This window comes from Aplysia californica, unplaced genomic scaffold (assembly GCF_000002075.1).
Source record: "Aplysia californica isolate F4 #8 unplaced genomic scaffold, AplCal3.0 scaffold00649, whole genome shotgun sequence".
Lineage (NCBI taxonomy): Eukaryota > Metazoa > Mollusca > Gastropoda > Aplysiida > Aplysiidae > Aplysia > Aplysia californica.
The window spans coordinates 149,427-165,108 of NW_004797919.1; the positions used below are offsets into that span (position 1 = coordinate 149,427).

The 15,682-nt window shown below is 42.3% G+C and overlaps 1 protein-coding gene across 5 annotated transcripts in view; it reads right to left on the reverse strand.

Annotated features, from left to right (window-relative positions):
- Positions 1-833: 833 nt before the first annotated feature.
- Positions 834-15,682, reverse strand: part of LOC101855051 (protein TSSC4) — a 16,204-nt gene continuing 1,355 nt past the window's right edge. For 2 of the 5 annotated variants that reach the window (XM_005108003.3, XM_005108002.3), the window contains exon 2: positions 834-3,645. In XM_005108003.3, the coding sequence (XP_005108060.1) occupies positions 2,664-3,611 (948 nt within the window). In that variant the 5' untranslated portion in view covers positions 3,612-3,645 and the 3' untranslated portion in view covers positions 834-2,663. Of the gene's footprint in view, positions 3,646-10,569; positions 11,584-15,682 lie in introns of those variants that run through there. The other 3 variants (XM_005108000.3, XM_005107999.3, XM_005108001.3) reach the window with 2 other exon arrangements.

Below are 15,682 nucleotides of genomic sequence, written 5' to 3' on the forward strand. Positions count from 1 at the left end.
AGACATGTTACTGTAGTTACAAGAGAATAACAAACATAAAAAAGGAGGAGACATAAGGACAATAGATGTTTGATAGGAAAGAAGGAACAAACCACACCACAGCACCTGCCAACCACCCACTGTATATTTTGTCTACTTCAAAACAGCCATTTCATATTTCATAAATGCAAAGAAATGTGGACATTAAAAGTGAGGAAACAAAAAGAAAGCAGATTTTACAAGATGTTATCAACATGGATAAGACCTGTTACTGCTTATAAAAATATATTCAAATAAAACAGGCTTCCGTTAAAATCAGTATGAATCCAGGTCCAAGGCAGGCTGAAACCGCTCTATAAAATACATGTCAACGCAGCCAATATATGTCACCATTCATTGTAACAAGACATTTGAGCGTTCATTGGATAAGGTGGAAGAGGACTACATTGTAGCCATGGAAAATTTACAGCCAATACATAGGTACCCACATATGTGAAAAAGCCATGCATTTGGAGTTCAGTTTTAGTTTTAGTAGAGATTTTACGGCGCTAGCAACTGCATAAGGTCATATGAACGCCAGAAGATTAGACGTGTTACAAGAGAGTAATAAACATAAAAAAGAAGAAGAGGAGGGACGATAGATGTTTGATAGGAAAGAAGAAGCAAACCACACCGGAGCACCCGCCAACCACTCACTTGCATTTGGACAAAGAGCAGTAGGCCTATTTCTTCATTCAATGTCTTAACAAAAAGCAAGCACACCCTGTGTTGATAGGCCTACTTCTCAAGGCTTATTCCAAAGCCCATTAGCTCAACTGATGTTGAGAAAGGGGAAGGGGAGGAGGTTTTTTAAAATTGAGCATCTACCTTTCTGCTCAAAGTATCTTTCCCGGCCTGGTTAAAGCCTACCTTCTGAATGATCAAAATTGTGTTGATGGGGATGCGAAAACACCTACATAGCACTAAAAAAAAACACAAAAAAAAACAACACCCCAGATATCACACTGGACTGTGAGTTACGTGACCCTCTTTCAGAACGTGTACTTCAGAAGACCAAAGAGATTTCAAGTCTTTATGCATTACATTTACATTCACTTGAACCAGTTCTATCAGTATCAGACACGAGATGTAATCTCAAAGGTTCTGTCTCTTAAATAACCTTACTATGCAAAAAGGCTGGGAGCAGCAAGAACAACAAACACCATTTCTGCAACATGAGACAGAGTGAAGTGGAGGTCCATGATCGCCCAGGCCAGTCGGCAAGGCACCGGATGACGATGATGATGCAAAAAGGGTAATTAAATCATTACAATGTATACCATTCAAAGTTTATTAACCCTCCTGGCCTAAGCACACATCTCAGTGCCAGCCACATTTAGTGATTTACCCTTGTTCCCATTGTACACACATATTGGCATGAACTTAGTACATGTAGTGTGAAACACAAGTTCTTCTACAAAGCTCATGGATGGGAAAAGAGGCCAGGGTTTAAAACGTTCAAGACAAAAAATTGCTTGAAAAGTAATGCACATGGACAGAATTAGTCCAGCAAAAGACAACACAAGACACAAAAATAATACATGGAAGGTTAAAAACTCGAAAGAACCAATTACCCTCATGCCACCTACAGACAGGAACTGCACCTGTGTAAAGTGACAACAACCAAATTACTTTGAGCATTTTCGGATCATTGTTTATGGTTTGGCACTAAGTAATACACTCATCTGGACGCGAAAAATGAACCTTTCAGGTCTGATCCTGGTACAACTTCAACAAGATGTCAAAAGCCTACATCATATAATATTATAAGACTCATACTATGTGATACTATACATTCTTCTAGGCTTTGTCTTCAGGAGAAATTCAAGTCAAAGGTACAAATAGTGTGGTTCAACCAAACAGAAAATCAGCATGACAAAAACAAACCCATGATGTCATCAGGAACAGATCAGATACATGCACTGATGTAAATCTAGTAATTACTGAACCAAACAAAGTAACCATCTGACAACAGTGCAAACTGATCAGCAACTCAAACATGGCAGAAAATTACAGCCAACTAATTTCATTGTTGAGAAAACGATTGAGAGACTTTGTCAAGCTGGGTGAACATTACAGAGTAAAACTACAAAAACCCCCCAAAAACAAGAACAGTCAACTTGGCAGATCCCCACAGGACAGAACATATAGGCCTATATGCATAATTAAAGACAAGAGTGGCGAAAATGCAAATATTCAGGAAGTTGGCAACAAAAATCCAGACAAGTGAAGACACAATCATACAACCACACATATACATCAAGCACACAGCACTAACAAACTGTCACATTCCCAATGAACATGTCCACATGAACCTTTTTTCTTTATATGCTACATATTTCTGGAAGTATGGTCCACATTGAGGCCAACACAACAGGTTAACAGAGATCAGCATTATGTGACAATTCAACAGCCTTAAAAATCTACATTTTTAGTAAAAGTACAAATCAGTTTTGCAAACAAAATTTTTAAAACCCCCCACTATTCCCACCTTTCTTAACTTTCTATCGGTGCTTGAGACAGACTAGGGAATTTTGTAACTTAGTAATTTCTTTGAAAAGGTGTTATATAGAAGCTGTTCCTGATCATAATCATTGCTACTTTCTCATATCTTGATTTGAGCAGCTGGTAAGTGAATAATCAAGTCAGTTGTCTGAATCATCTGAACCACTTCCTTTTCTTCGGATATTCCTCTTCATTTGTTTCTTTGGTTTGAATTTGAACCCAGTGTTTTTAACTTCACTCGCTGTCTCTCTCTCCGGCAATTGACCAGCATCAGCATTAGCTTCACTATCCACCACATCCACACTTCCCTCATTGTCATCATCAAGTGTTGCAGGGTCTGGTGCAGAGCCAACACTCCTGCCCTCTTCCTGCCCACTCTTTCCCCCACACTTGTCATCAGTCTCTTTTGTCTTTGTTTTTCGACGGGTAAACGAAACTCTCCCCTGAGAGCAAGCACCATAGCCGACGTCAAACTTGATTTCCTCTTCGGGAAGTCCGGCCGCTTTCCTCTCTTGCCGTTCCCTTTCTTTGCGGCGTTCCTCAAGAAACACAAGGGCTGCCCGCTGGTTGGAGCGCTCCGAAAGATCCTGATCCGGCACATCATCAAGAGAATAACACGTCCAGCGTTCTGGGTTCTTTTTGTAGTCCGGTGTGGCTCGATGTCGGGAATGTGGAGCTACACCCCGCGGTCTGCGGAAGGAGCCCCGAAATTCTCTATCAGCAGGAGCTCTCTGTTCCTCACGATCTGAGGAGCGGCTAAGCGAACGCCTCTCCTGGTCCTGGCCTCTAGTGCCGCCAAGACCTGACCGCGACGTCAAATCAGATGACCTTGACCGATGTGTTTGTCTGTGGTCTCTGCTTCTGGAAGAACATCGCTCTTCCTCCTCCTCTTCCTCTTCAGGATCTGCCTTGAGCAGCTGCCTGGTATCTGTGTCAGAGCCGTGTGCTTTCACAAATGCTGAGTGTTTCTCCTCTAGCACTCCAAGGTTGGCAAAGATGTCCTGGCTCCGAGAGGCAAACAGAGCACTTTGAGAGTTCAAACTGAAGGCACCTGCAGCTGAATCTTCCTCTTTTCCTGGGGGATGCATGTTGAACTTTCTCTACTTACACACCAGTTTTGACCTGCAAAATATCAAAGAGAAAATGTTGTATTGATGAAATTAAAATTGGCCCAAAACTGACACTGTCTAACTTGAAATTTGAAAGTGTTTGCTATGTCTTGCACATTTCATAATTTATAAGCTATTTCTACTGAGTCTTGAATGTAATCACATGCTTTGCCTATATGCAAGTAGCTTGTCAGCTTGTGATCCGTAGTATTTTCATACACAACAAGTGTGACTGCAATGTGAAGCAAGAATAATAAGTACAGTAGTAGTATTAGTACTTAATATGTAAGCTTCTAATAATATTACTTTGATACTGCTTTATCGATCCTACCCAGAGTAAAACTCACCAAAATGTAATTTTCGAGTACCCTGAATAAAAAATGTAACTATACCGTACCAGGAAACAACCTACAATAGGAAATAGAAAGAACTTTTCAGTCTTTGCACACTTCAAAACCATTCCTTTAAAGTCATATTCATGCAGAGTTTCTAGACTGAATGGTACTGAACCACATGTCAAAGACCAAGATAAGTTCTCATTCACATCTCATTCACAAAGAAAGTTACCAAATAAGTCTTGAGCCTTTGTCTAAAACTAAAAGTGGACACTTACTGCTTAAGGTACCACTGAGTGTTAACTTGTATTGGCATTAATTATTAATAATATGATTTAGTTACTTGTGCTTCCTTCTTTGAGTACTCAGTGCATTCCGCAGAAGAGAGATCATATAATATTTAGAGATTGAGCAGGTTTTCTTGTCATCACCCGAGGCGGGTTCTGCAGTAAGCTGACAAAACACCTTTCTTCATTTCGGCGCCCAAAATTTATCTGCATAGAAAGCCTGATCAGTTACCCTTCTTGTGTGAAAAATCAAAGTGAAACTGGGACTAGTTTTTGAATAAATTAGAATTTAAATTTCGGAATGACTATTTTAAAATGATTACGTTAAAAAAAAACCCTCTTTTTCTTGAAACTGTTCTAAAGAAAAAAAGGCATTTCGTCAGCTTACGGTAGGAGAGGGACTGCAGTCCGACTCTAATAGTCAACTTTGTCCATTGGCCCATGCCATAGCATATTATTGATACTAACAACAGTCGAGCCTGTTCAAGATGGAAAATGTGTAAGACTTATTTTTTTTTCTGGCTCAGACAGGTTTGACAGTAGTCTAGCACGCACACAAAGAAAACAGCAGGACGTAAAAATCATTCTGAATGTATGGATTTCACAATATATGGTCGCCTTTAAGCACAAGGGGGCTATCCCGAAAAATGCTGTTTTGAGAAAATTGAAGGTACAGTTTTCGGGCCCCAGTTCAGTTTCTTTAAAAGACAAGGAGAGATTTCTCCATAACCAAACAAATATACACACCAATGAAACCAAAGTTCTCCTATAGGTAGGGCAATGCCCACTTTTGTTGCAGGTCAAGATTTCTGAAATCTGGGTTAGCCTGCTTGCCCGTAAAAGCAATCATAGGTACATGTTTTACATACCCATACAAAGAATACATGTCATCATGCATTATATTAGAAAAAATTCGGGACTTAAAAATCTATTTGCATTGAGCATCTTCTGTTCATGTGCATGTCATGTCCCCTTTGTGTGTGCTAGACAATGCATAGTGCTCTCTCGCTGGAAAAAAAGAAGGTAAAACGACCAGAGGAACAACTTATCTAGGAAACGTGAACAGATGGGCAAACGGGAAAGACCAGGATAACATAGAGGTTTTTTTAAAGAGCAATTGAGCAAATGAATGAGAGTGATGAACCATGACTGCCAATGTATGTTTCTTTCTTTTAAAAAAAAAAAAATTAGAGGTGTTTTTACACCCCCATTGACACAATTTAGCCTATACTAATTTACGAGGCAAGCTTTGATCCTACTTGTCAGGGCCAACCCAGGCTTATAGGGGGTGCCCACATACGCGAACGGGTCGTGTCGGGTCGCTTTCTTGTGGTTTCAGTGCACATTACAACCCCGTCGCGATTGTACCCGACGACCTGGAAGTTAAAGTAGAGAAACCTTTTTTAACCTACACGCGAATACACAGAAGGCTACGATTGGCTGAACCTTTGACCCATGAATACATAAAATAGGCCAATGGCCAATGATACTTCCCATATCAGAGACCTGATCTAGCAATGTAAACATTGCTAGATCTAGGTCTCTGCATATATCTCTCACTTATCTCTCTCCCTCCCTGTCACTCTCACCACCCTCCCTCTGTAGTGCTCCTCCTCCTCCTTATTCGTCTCCTTCTTCCTCTAGGCCTATGAGCGCCCCAAACCCGCTGTGAAAAGTGAGAAGTCGGTCTGAACGAAACCGGGAATTCCCAGAGTACCTACTTAATGTATTCACAGGTCAAAATGGACACGTGACTCAGCCTTGTTGTGATTGGCTGCGAACCACCCAATCGCGCGATTCGCAGGCCAGAAAACAAATGCGTTTGTTTTTGTAGGTCACCGATCGTGTCGATCGGTTTGTGCCACGATGGCGGGCGGTGCGCCCTCAATTTGGCTAGCCTTGACTACCCGATGGGCCCAACCCGACCTGATGGCTTATGTGGGCACCCCCTATTAGAGGGATGCAATAACCACATCCAAGCAGAAAGACCAATAATATACCCAATAGAAATTCTCAGGTCTTACATGAGTGCAACAGCAGTGTACCTTAATGCTACACCACAGGTGTAGGTCATGATAATGTCTGTTACAGACCTGGCATTTGCCCCTCTTCCCTTTCCCCATCTCTGAAATCTCCATGTCTTACTTATCTTTTGAAGAATTTATTAAGTAAGCCCTATCTATCATATAGTATTATAACGTAGTTCATAGACATTCAGCCTATAGGCCTGGTAACCCCAGTCCTACCCCATCTCTGAAATCCTTCTTGTCATGAGTCTCAGTCTGACTCTATTCCTAGAAGTAGATCAAGGCCTATCTTTGACTCACGTGAGCCTATTCCTGTGTATTTACGGGACAAGCCGCCGGCCCGGTGGTCTAATACCATGTGTTTATGAGATGCGCTTTAGCAGTCGATATCTCTGGTGTTTTTCGCTTACAAATTAAGGGAAGCAGCAAATTAACAGCTGACCTATTTGTTTCATTCCGTTAAAAATTTGATGAAGTAAAGTGCAAAACTTTTTGAACAGCAACGGACTAAGTCAGACACGCGGAAGAAGCTCTGTGAATGGGAACAAAGCCGCGGTCGTTTTTAGAGTGCAGATAGCCTCTCAAAGACACATATATAAATGAAACATGTTTGAAGTGTTTAAAGGGTCTAATAGTGAACTAGAAGGCGAAAGCTCCATCCAATGTTCCACGAAACTAACTAGAGGCTGCTAGATCAAGGATACGGCTGTACTTCGGGCAATGAAGAGATGGAGTTGGGAGTTGGGTGAAAGTGAAAGAAGGAATCAGAATAACTTTCTTCTTCTTCCAAGTCAAGTCCAAGTGAATATACAAATCTACAGGGGCGGCTCGTGGGGCTAAAAAGTGGACATGCACAATTAAGCTATCGCATGGTGAAGATAGTCAAGGGCATAGTAAATGAGACGGTGTATAATTTTAGGATCTTTGGGTAGGTGAGGGAGGACCTCGTGCTTTTATTTTCATTCTTGTCGCTTTGATTTCTAGTACTAAATTTGTTTGTTAGCTAAACATCAATTTCATTCATCCTGTATTGGAACTGAACACTCAAGTAATAACTTTCACTACTCCACTACAAAAACATTCAAAGGAACAACTCATACGACAGTCACGTTCACCCTCCCACAGGTTCATGGCCACAGAGTCACTTAAAATAGTGGCAAGACAGACAATGAACCAATCACAATTCACTTGAGCACTCTGCTGGATTGCTCCGGGGCTCACATTATATTGGCAAAGAATAGCGCAGGGTCTAAGGCGTTTATCTTTAGACTGCCTACTGTGGGCTATGTTTCGGCAACGTTCGGCGGAGCACATTTGAGATGTGCCGTCTTATTAATATTAATGTACAGCCAAACTCGCCACGAGTGTCATCATCGCTTGGGTTATCACCAAGAGCGATTTATAGGTCAGGTTACACTGTTGAATATCCTATTAAGTTTAGCTAAAGCCCGTAGACTTTGGCATGGCATAGTAGATGTTTTACGACGCTATAGACACAGAAATGACAGTTATGGCACCAGTGAGGACTTTGTTTTGATATAATATTTGGCTAGTGTTGGTTTCTGGGTTCTTTTATTATATTATTGTGAGTGTTTTACGTAATAGAACATTAAAAAATTTTGGGCGGCACTGCATGACCGTGCTATATGGACGAACCGCGCCTGCAAATCTAGTAGTTCTAGTTGTGGGAATAGTAGCAGTAAATCTATTAGTTGCAAAATGCATCATGTACTCCTACTACTACTGGGACTTGATTTCATGCTTCCACACTGAGCTTAACATCATCATCATCATTTCTTTTCTCACCTTGGATCAGGATATAGGCCACGAACAAACACTTTCCACCATTCCCTATCCTGGGTTAGTCGCTTGATGCCACTTGCCACTCCATGTTTTCCCACTTTTCTGTACATCCATTTCTGTGACTCTTAGCCAGGTTCCAAGTGGTCTTCCCCTTGATCTTTTACACTGTGGGTTCCAATCTAACACTTTCCTTGTTATGCAGCTGCTTGACTTCCTGAAAGTGTGTCCAATCCATCGCCAACGCCTTCTTCCCGCCTCCTCTCTGACTGGGCTCTGTCTCATTCTTCATAATAATAATACTTCCTCGTTGGTGATCCTGTCTGTCCATCTGATCCTCAGAAACTTCCTTAGACACTTGTTCAAGAAACCTGGATCCTCTTTATGCAAGTCTAAGGTGTGTTACACGTCTCACATCCATACAACAAGACTGACTTCACATTTGGGTTGAAAATCCTCAGCTTCGTTCATAGTGAGATATCCCTGATCCTCAAAATCCTATTGAAAGATATAAATGCAGTCTGTGCCTTTCCAAGGCGGGACTTTATTTCAGTGCCTGTTCCTCCCTCTCCGTCAATTATACTCCCAAGAAAGCAGACGGTTTCGACATCTTCTAGTCCATTTCCCTCAACTATGACCTGCTCCTTTAGTAGTGCATCTATCCTTAGGACATTTGACTTTCCGGGGTGGATCTTCAATCCAACAGACTCTGATCAGCTGTTTAAAATTGTGGTCTTTGCTTGCATCTGTTCCTGAGTGTGTGACAGAAGCGCCAAGTCATCTGCAAAGTCCAGATCATCCAACTGTGTCCATAGGGTCCACCGTATGCCGTTTCTGTGTCCTCTGGTGGTTTCCTTCATCAGCCAGTTGATTGCCAAGAAAAAGAGGAAAGGTGATAGTAAACATCCCTGTCTCATACTGGTTTTGATGTCAAAGCTGTCAGTGAGCTGGCCATCATGTATAACCCCGCCACTTGTCCCTTCGTTCATGCTCTTGATGAGGTTAACCAACTTCTGAGGGATTCCGTGATGTCTCAGTATGTTCCAGTGTTGCTCAGTCTATAACTGTCAAAAGCCTTCTCATAGTCAAGGAAGTTGACGATCAACAGGGAGTTTCACTCCAGGGACTGTTCCACTATGATCCTCAGCGTAGCAATCTCGTCCCTGTTGACCGATTTTTCCGAAAAACCAGCCCATTCATCCCGAAGTCTTGGATCCGTTCCAGACATTACCTGGTATTGAGAGAAGAGCGATTCCTTGGAAGTTGTTGCAGTTGCTGAGAATTCCGTTTTAGGAAGTTTCACAAGGTGTTCTTCTTTCCAATCCTTTAGGAACTTTCTCTCATTCCAGCTCCTGGTAAACAATGGGAGAAGGAGGTCTGCCGTCACGTCGGCATTTGTTTTTAGGGCCTCAGGTGGAATCTGATCAGGACCGGCTGCTTTAATGTTGTTCAGCTTCTTTAGAGGCTACCATAATCACTTGTTTTGATGGAGCATCACAGCAGATTGGCAACTCGTTTCTTGCTAGCAGGATGTCTGGCGGGTTACTAGGTGGTGGTCCGTTCAGGAGACTGTTGAAATACTCTACCCATTGTCTTGACAGAGATTCCTTTCCAAAAATGGCTTTTCCCTCTTGGTCCTTTACTGTTACTTCTGGTTTCTCATATTTTTCAGCAAGAGTCATTAGTCTGGTAAAGGATTTGCGTGTGTCCTCCTGCTGCTGCCACCTCCTCTTCCCTCTCTACCAGCCAATTCATGTTCATGAATTCCTCTTTGTCTTTTCTTAGTGATCTCGTTACATGAGCGCAACAGAGATAAGTTATAATTAACTGCTTGTATGTGGTTTCTGAGCTATTCAGAAAATGTTCTGTGACACATGATATATAGAAGAAGTAACATGAACACTCCAAGCACAACAGTTTTTTTTTACATAATTTTATTACAAATCGGCGCCAAAAAAATATTGTGTTATCCCCAGACATTGCCATTTAAAAATATTGATAAAATATAAAACTATTGGGGCAAATTAGATGCAGTTTTCTTTTTCTGTCAGAGCATTTCTTTCTTTCTTTCTCGTCGCATTTATTTCATTTATAGATGGACTTCGATAACGAGCAACCACTATAAAATTTATTATTATACTCAATGGCCATCAAAATCACAATGGAAGACCTAAAGCCACAAGTCATGACAAAATTACAGTGGTTTGAGCATTTTAGGTCCATTTCAAAGTATTGAATCCCAGTCTGGGATTAGTACTTTCGTCTAGGAACAGCCACTGTTGACCCTCCAGACTTTATCTACTTTGGCTGTTTGGGAGCACTAGTTTGCCTGGTTTACTTCGGCTCCTAGCCAAATTTTCACCTTAATTAGTTGTGGTATAATACATAAGGTAAGTTTTAGGGTTAAGGGTAGGAGGGTAAAGATTATGGTAAGGGTTAGGGTAAAGAATAGGGATAGCAGCATTAGCGTTAGATATAAATCACCTACCTCCTCAGGCGTCCAGTCCTGGGTAAACCTTGCAGATCTCTTTCAGGAATTGTATGAATTTACATTTGGTGTCGACGTTCTGCTGGTGCCAAATGTATTCGGCCAGGTAGGCAGCGAAGTGCTGCTTCTGCGTGTGGGCATGGGTGGAGCACAAACTCTTCTTCACTGCCCACCAGGTAGACTCGACGATATTAGTGTAGGCACTGGTGTGACGGTCGCCAAAATTCTCTGAGTGTTTGATGGTCAAGTGTCGGAAACCCTCTCGCTCCAGGCACTCGTTACTCTTGAAGCAATCGCTGCGGATGATGGTACCTGGAGCGACGTGCTTTTTGATCAGATTGACGAGGGTCTCCTGGGTGCGGTCTTGGACTGGAACGAGGAAGCACTCCTTCGTCTCCCGACAAATGCCGCCAAACACCCACTGACCGTTGGCTACCCTCCCGCGATTGAACTTTCTCTTGCCAAACTTCGCCTCGTCGACCTCGACACAAAAGTTGGCCCCACCAATCTGTCGTACTTCGTCACTGCAGTAGAGGCTTTCAAAGATGACTTCTCTGCAATAGCTGTACAGATCAGCCACCGTTTTCGTACTGGTTTCGCAATCGTCGAATCTTGGTCCTGACGTTTCTCGGATGGCGGTGTCGTAACTACTGCGGTTGACGAAACAGTAGGCGAGGAAAAGGCTTTTCCTGAAAGAGACCTTGGCGCCTTCAAACCAAGTGTTCTTGGTAATAGATATGTACTTTCTGCAGGCACGTTTGCTGCAACGAAATCGAGCCTGTGTCGAATTGCCCCTCCTTGAGAAGTGCACCTTGTCCAAAATGTCACCACAGCTGGGACAAAGACAGGACTTCGGGAACAATCCCCACTTCTGTCCAAACTGGACACACTCCTCAGTAGTAGCGGTGTAGCGACAGAGTTGTGAAAAATTTATAAACTTAGGAAAATCCTTACACACTTTCTTGGCATCTGATGGACGGCTTTCTTCCTTACTCATACTCACATATAGTATAACTGAAAAGGAAAAAAAAATACAGTCACAAAAAACTCCTTGGAAAACACAACCCCCCTACGCTCCTCTTGTACTGGCAGAAAAAGAATAGAAAACACTTGAAGGAACTAAAGTTGGGTGATAGATGAAGCTTCTGGAAAACAAGAACACTTGTGACACTTGCAAAAAATCAAAACGCTTACATATATATATATATATATATATATATATATGGAGTCCTCTCCTATGTCACATTTTTGTCAAATTGAACGTGTCATCTTTACATTACTTGCCACAGCATGCGTTTTTTATGTCTATTTTTTTCTTTCTTTTTTCTTCCGTCTAAAACATGAGCGAAATGAAAACGTCATTTGTTTTTTTCTCTTCATCCCTTACTGCGACACGCGAGCATGACAAAAAACCCCCAAAGGAAGTCCTCCCAGGGGGCTCTCGTGGCCTTGGAGGCTAACACTTTGCAGTCACCTGGCGCAATAATGCGCCGGTGAAAATTATCCGTTCCGGTCACCCGCCAGGCCCCGAGAAGTCCGTTGCAGTCACTCTCCTGGTTGGGTGACCAGATGGGGTATTTTGTACAGCTGGCTGTGTGACTGCAAAGTGTTAAGGTGTTTGCCTCTCATTTAAAGGTCCCGGGTTCGAATCCGGGTAGCCACTGAAACATTTTCTACTCTAAAATTGTCTCTTTTCACCTCCTTTCCTGCTCTCTAGCAATGTTCTATTGTCTGCTTTCGTCTCCACTTTCTGCCCCCACCCCCTCACCTCCTTTGCCCCCTCTTCTGGGCTCCCGACTCTTTCTGCAGCTTTTCTACTGCTACTCCATGGCTCCTTCTTACTGCTATCTTTCAGCCACACCCCTGATCTTCTGGTAGGAAAGATCTACACCCAGCCTTCTCGGACAGGGGCAAAAAATCTCAGAGGTCCCGTGTGCAACTTGCGCGCATCAAAGATCCCTTGGCGGTCTAAAAGCGATAAGAGTAGGCTTCGGCCACCACCCTGGCAAAATTCAAAATTTCCTACCAACTGAAAAATGTTTAATGTGTCCTGTGCGCTCATATGACCTTATGCAGTTGTGAGCACTGTAAAACACTTACCAACAAAAAAAATCCTCCCTTCTATACAAATGAGGTAGACTTGACTCAGAAGTCAGGTACTTTTGTTTATCATTGATTTAAGCCAATCGCATTGGCTTTCTTAATTTTGCGAAGAAACCTCACCAACAAAACCCTTCGATATAAAAATAATTGCGTTTTTGTCATTTTAAGAGGCGATACATTCCCACTTCAATCAGGGTCTTTAGACTTTTTTTGGCCCACTGGTATCAACAGATGAAAGCTAAAAATCAGGATCTCAGAGGGAACAAAATCAGGATTTGGTGAAAATAATCAGGATCAACGACAAATCACCAAGGTGACTGCCAAGTTGAGTCACAAATTTTCCAGGGATGTACAGTGGGCGTCACATTCAACGAGATTGCCGGGACTGGCTTGTTGTCCTCGTTGGATCCGACCTCTCGTTGAATGTGACTAAGGCTAAAGAAAACAAAGGAGGCAAGTCATTTATATTACACAATGAACCAATACCAATGATTACAACAGTTGTTCCCCCAGATGACAAAAATCAAAAACTGTATCAGTGTGCGTGTGTTTGAGCTGTGTTCTGACCATCATTTCTGCATAAAAATTTTTTTTTTTTTGCGGTACACTTCTCGTGTGGAAACATACCCTCTCACATCTAGGCTTAGATCTACATTAAGTAAAGGCGGGAGCTTGGATTTTCACACAGCCAACATCGCGTTCCCACCCACCTCCTCCAATCCCTACAGCAGGCCAACCCTCGAGGCACCAATCCTCTTGACTTTGGGGCCCATATTAGGAGGCACACTAGATCTAGCAATACAATGTTTATGAATCGAGGATGGGCCTTGTGCTTCATGTGAGATGGAGAGAAAGGAGAAAAATTCTTCACTTTTGGGGCCACTAATTGCTTTTATTTGGTTATCGCAACCTCGTTGAAAGCAAATTCGGTCTGTTTGCAACCTCGTTGGAGCCGACGTACATTTACAAAGAGATATAGAGGAAAAAAATTGGGGATCAAGGATTGCCTTGTAGGAGTCGACTTCTTGTTGAATGTGACTTCGTTGAATGAAATGTGACACCCACAGCACATAAATTATATGCCCTCTGTGTGTGTGTGTGTGTGTGTGTGTGTGTGTGTGAGTGTGTGTGTGTGTGTTATCATTTTTTTAAAAACTTAAAGTATCACGTCAAAGTATCATGTCAAGGACTCCTAGTCCAAAGGTCTTTAACACCCCCCCCCCTCCCCCCATAAGTCCATAAGTCTTGAAAGGCGCTTCAACCAGGGTGCATGAACTTTTAAAGTTGACCCTGTTGACAACGGTCCCTGACTCACGCCGAAATCATGTGACTCGAATGCATGATTAAAAGCTTTTATGACCAACGGGTCTTGATGATGGGGCCCTTCTTAGCAGAACTTGGACAAAGCTAGTTTTGAAAGTAACAGCAGAACTATGAATAGTATTTTGATCATTTGAATGTCGCAATTGAAACATCAGGCCATCATTGGAGAATTCTCAGTGGAAACAAAAGCGGAAGTAGATCTTGAGAATGTCTCGAGTAGGAATGCCAGATCGATGCTAGATCTACTTCCATAAAGAGTTGAAATAACATTAGTGAGTAAAGATCCAAAACAACTGGGGGTCAATAAAAAAACTACTGAATCCGACATCAATATTTGGGTAAATAGTGCTCCGAGTTCCTGCTGACGAAAAGTTTAACAGAAGTGCTTTCCTGCGACAGAGAAAAAGGCAGAGTGAGTTTTCAGAAAAATCCAGTGCAGCACACGGAACAAAAAAATCGGGATGAATGCGATCGAAATCGGGAAAATCGGGACGCTTGAAATTTGAGGCAAAAAATTGGGATATCCTGATTAAATCGGGATGAGTGGCAGGTGTGTCCCAAAATTGTCAGGCTTCAATGGTTGTTGGGTGAAAAATAGCTCAGGATCAAGTGAGTTTTAAGTTTTTAGCACCCAATTTATAATAAAATCATATATTGCAATGTAGGGGCGACTGACTTACAAGAATCTACTTAGTTCGTTACAGCTCAAATAGCTTAGCACTTAGATCAAGTATTACTACACATTATAACCAAATTTTCACTGAAACGAAATAAGTGGCTCAACTGTTGGCTCACCACTTCCCAAACCTTAAAAAATTAAGAACACAGGAGATGTTGATCAATAAAGGTCATCCCGTAATTACACGGGATTAGGCCACCGGGGTGTCCCATAAATGCACGGGAATAGGTCAAGTGAGTTATGACTGTGTTTTGTGAGTATTTGGTAAGATTGAAGAATACCGGACCAGCCGACTGACTTTGCCTATGTCTCAACCTTAGGAATTCATGATTGGGAGTGTGTATTACAGACCCAGTAACCGGGAACAAAGTCACGAAGTATACAGACCCGGTAGGGGAACTCTTTTGTGATTTCGGAAAGTTTCAGCGTCCTCTTGGCTCAGGGTAGACCTAGGTTCTTCTAGATCTATGGCCTAGGTTTAGATTTAGACAGACAGACATACATTTGTAAATCATTGATCTAGTTTCGAGACTAGACTAGATCTAAAATGAAGATTGCGGATGTCTTTTCAATGAACGATCGTTTTTCCTCCGTTTTGGAGTTGGAGGAATCACATTTTGAAGAAAAGAACAATGTCATAATTTCAATCGAGCAGTCACACTCTCTATTTCTCTGCCTCTCTCTCTCTCTCTTCTGTGTATCCCTCGCCTTCTCATTTTCTTTGTTTGTCTCTGTCTTTCTTTCTCCCCACCTATTCCCACTCTATCTTTCTCTCGTTCCCTCCTGCCAACTGGGGCATGTCATATAGATCTGTACATTTTGCTAGCATCTCTCTCTCTCTCTCTCCCTCACACACACTACCGGGCCTGGGCGCTTAAACTTTCCGAAATCACAAAAGGGTAAGATTGTACTTACCGGTCGGAACTACTTTCGCTATGGCGCCCCTGGTGCCTAGTGGCGCGCTATTCTTCGTTTCCGAGCTCCCCTACTCAGTTTTCTACGTCCTCA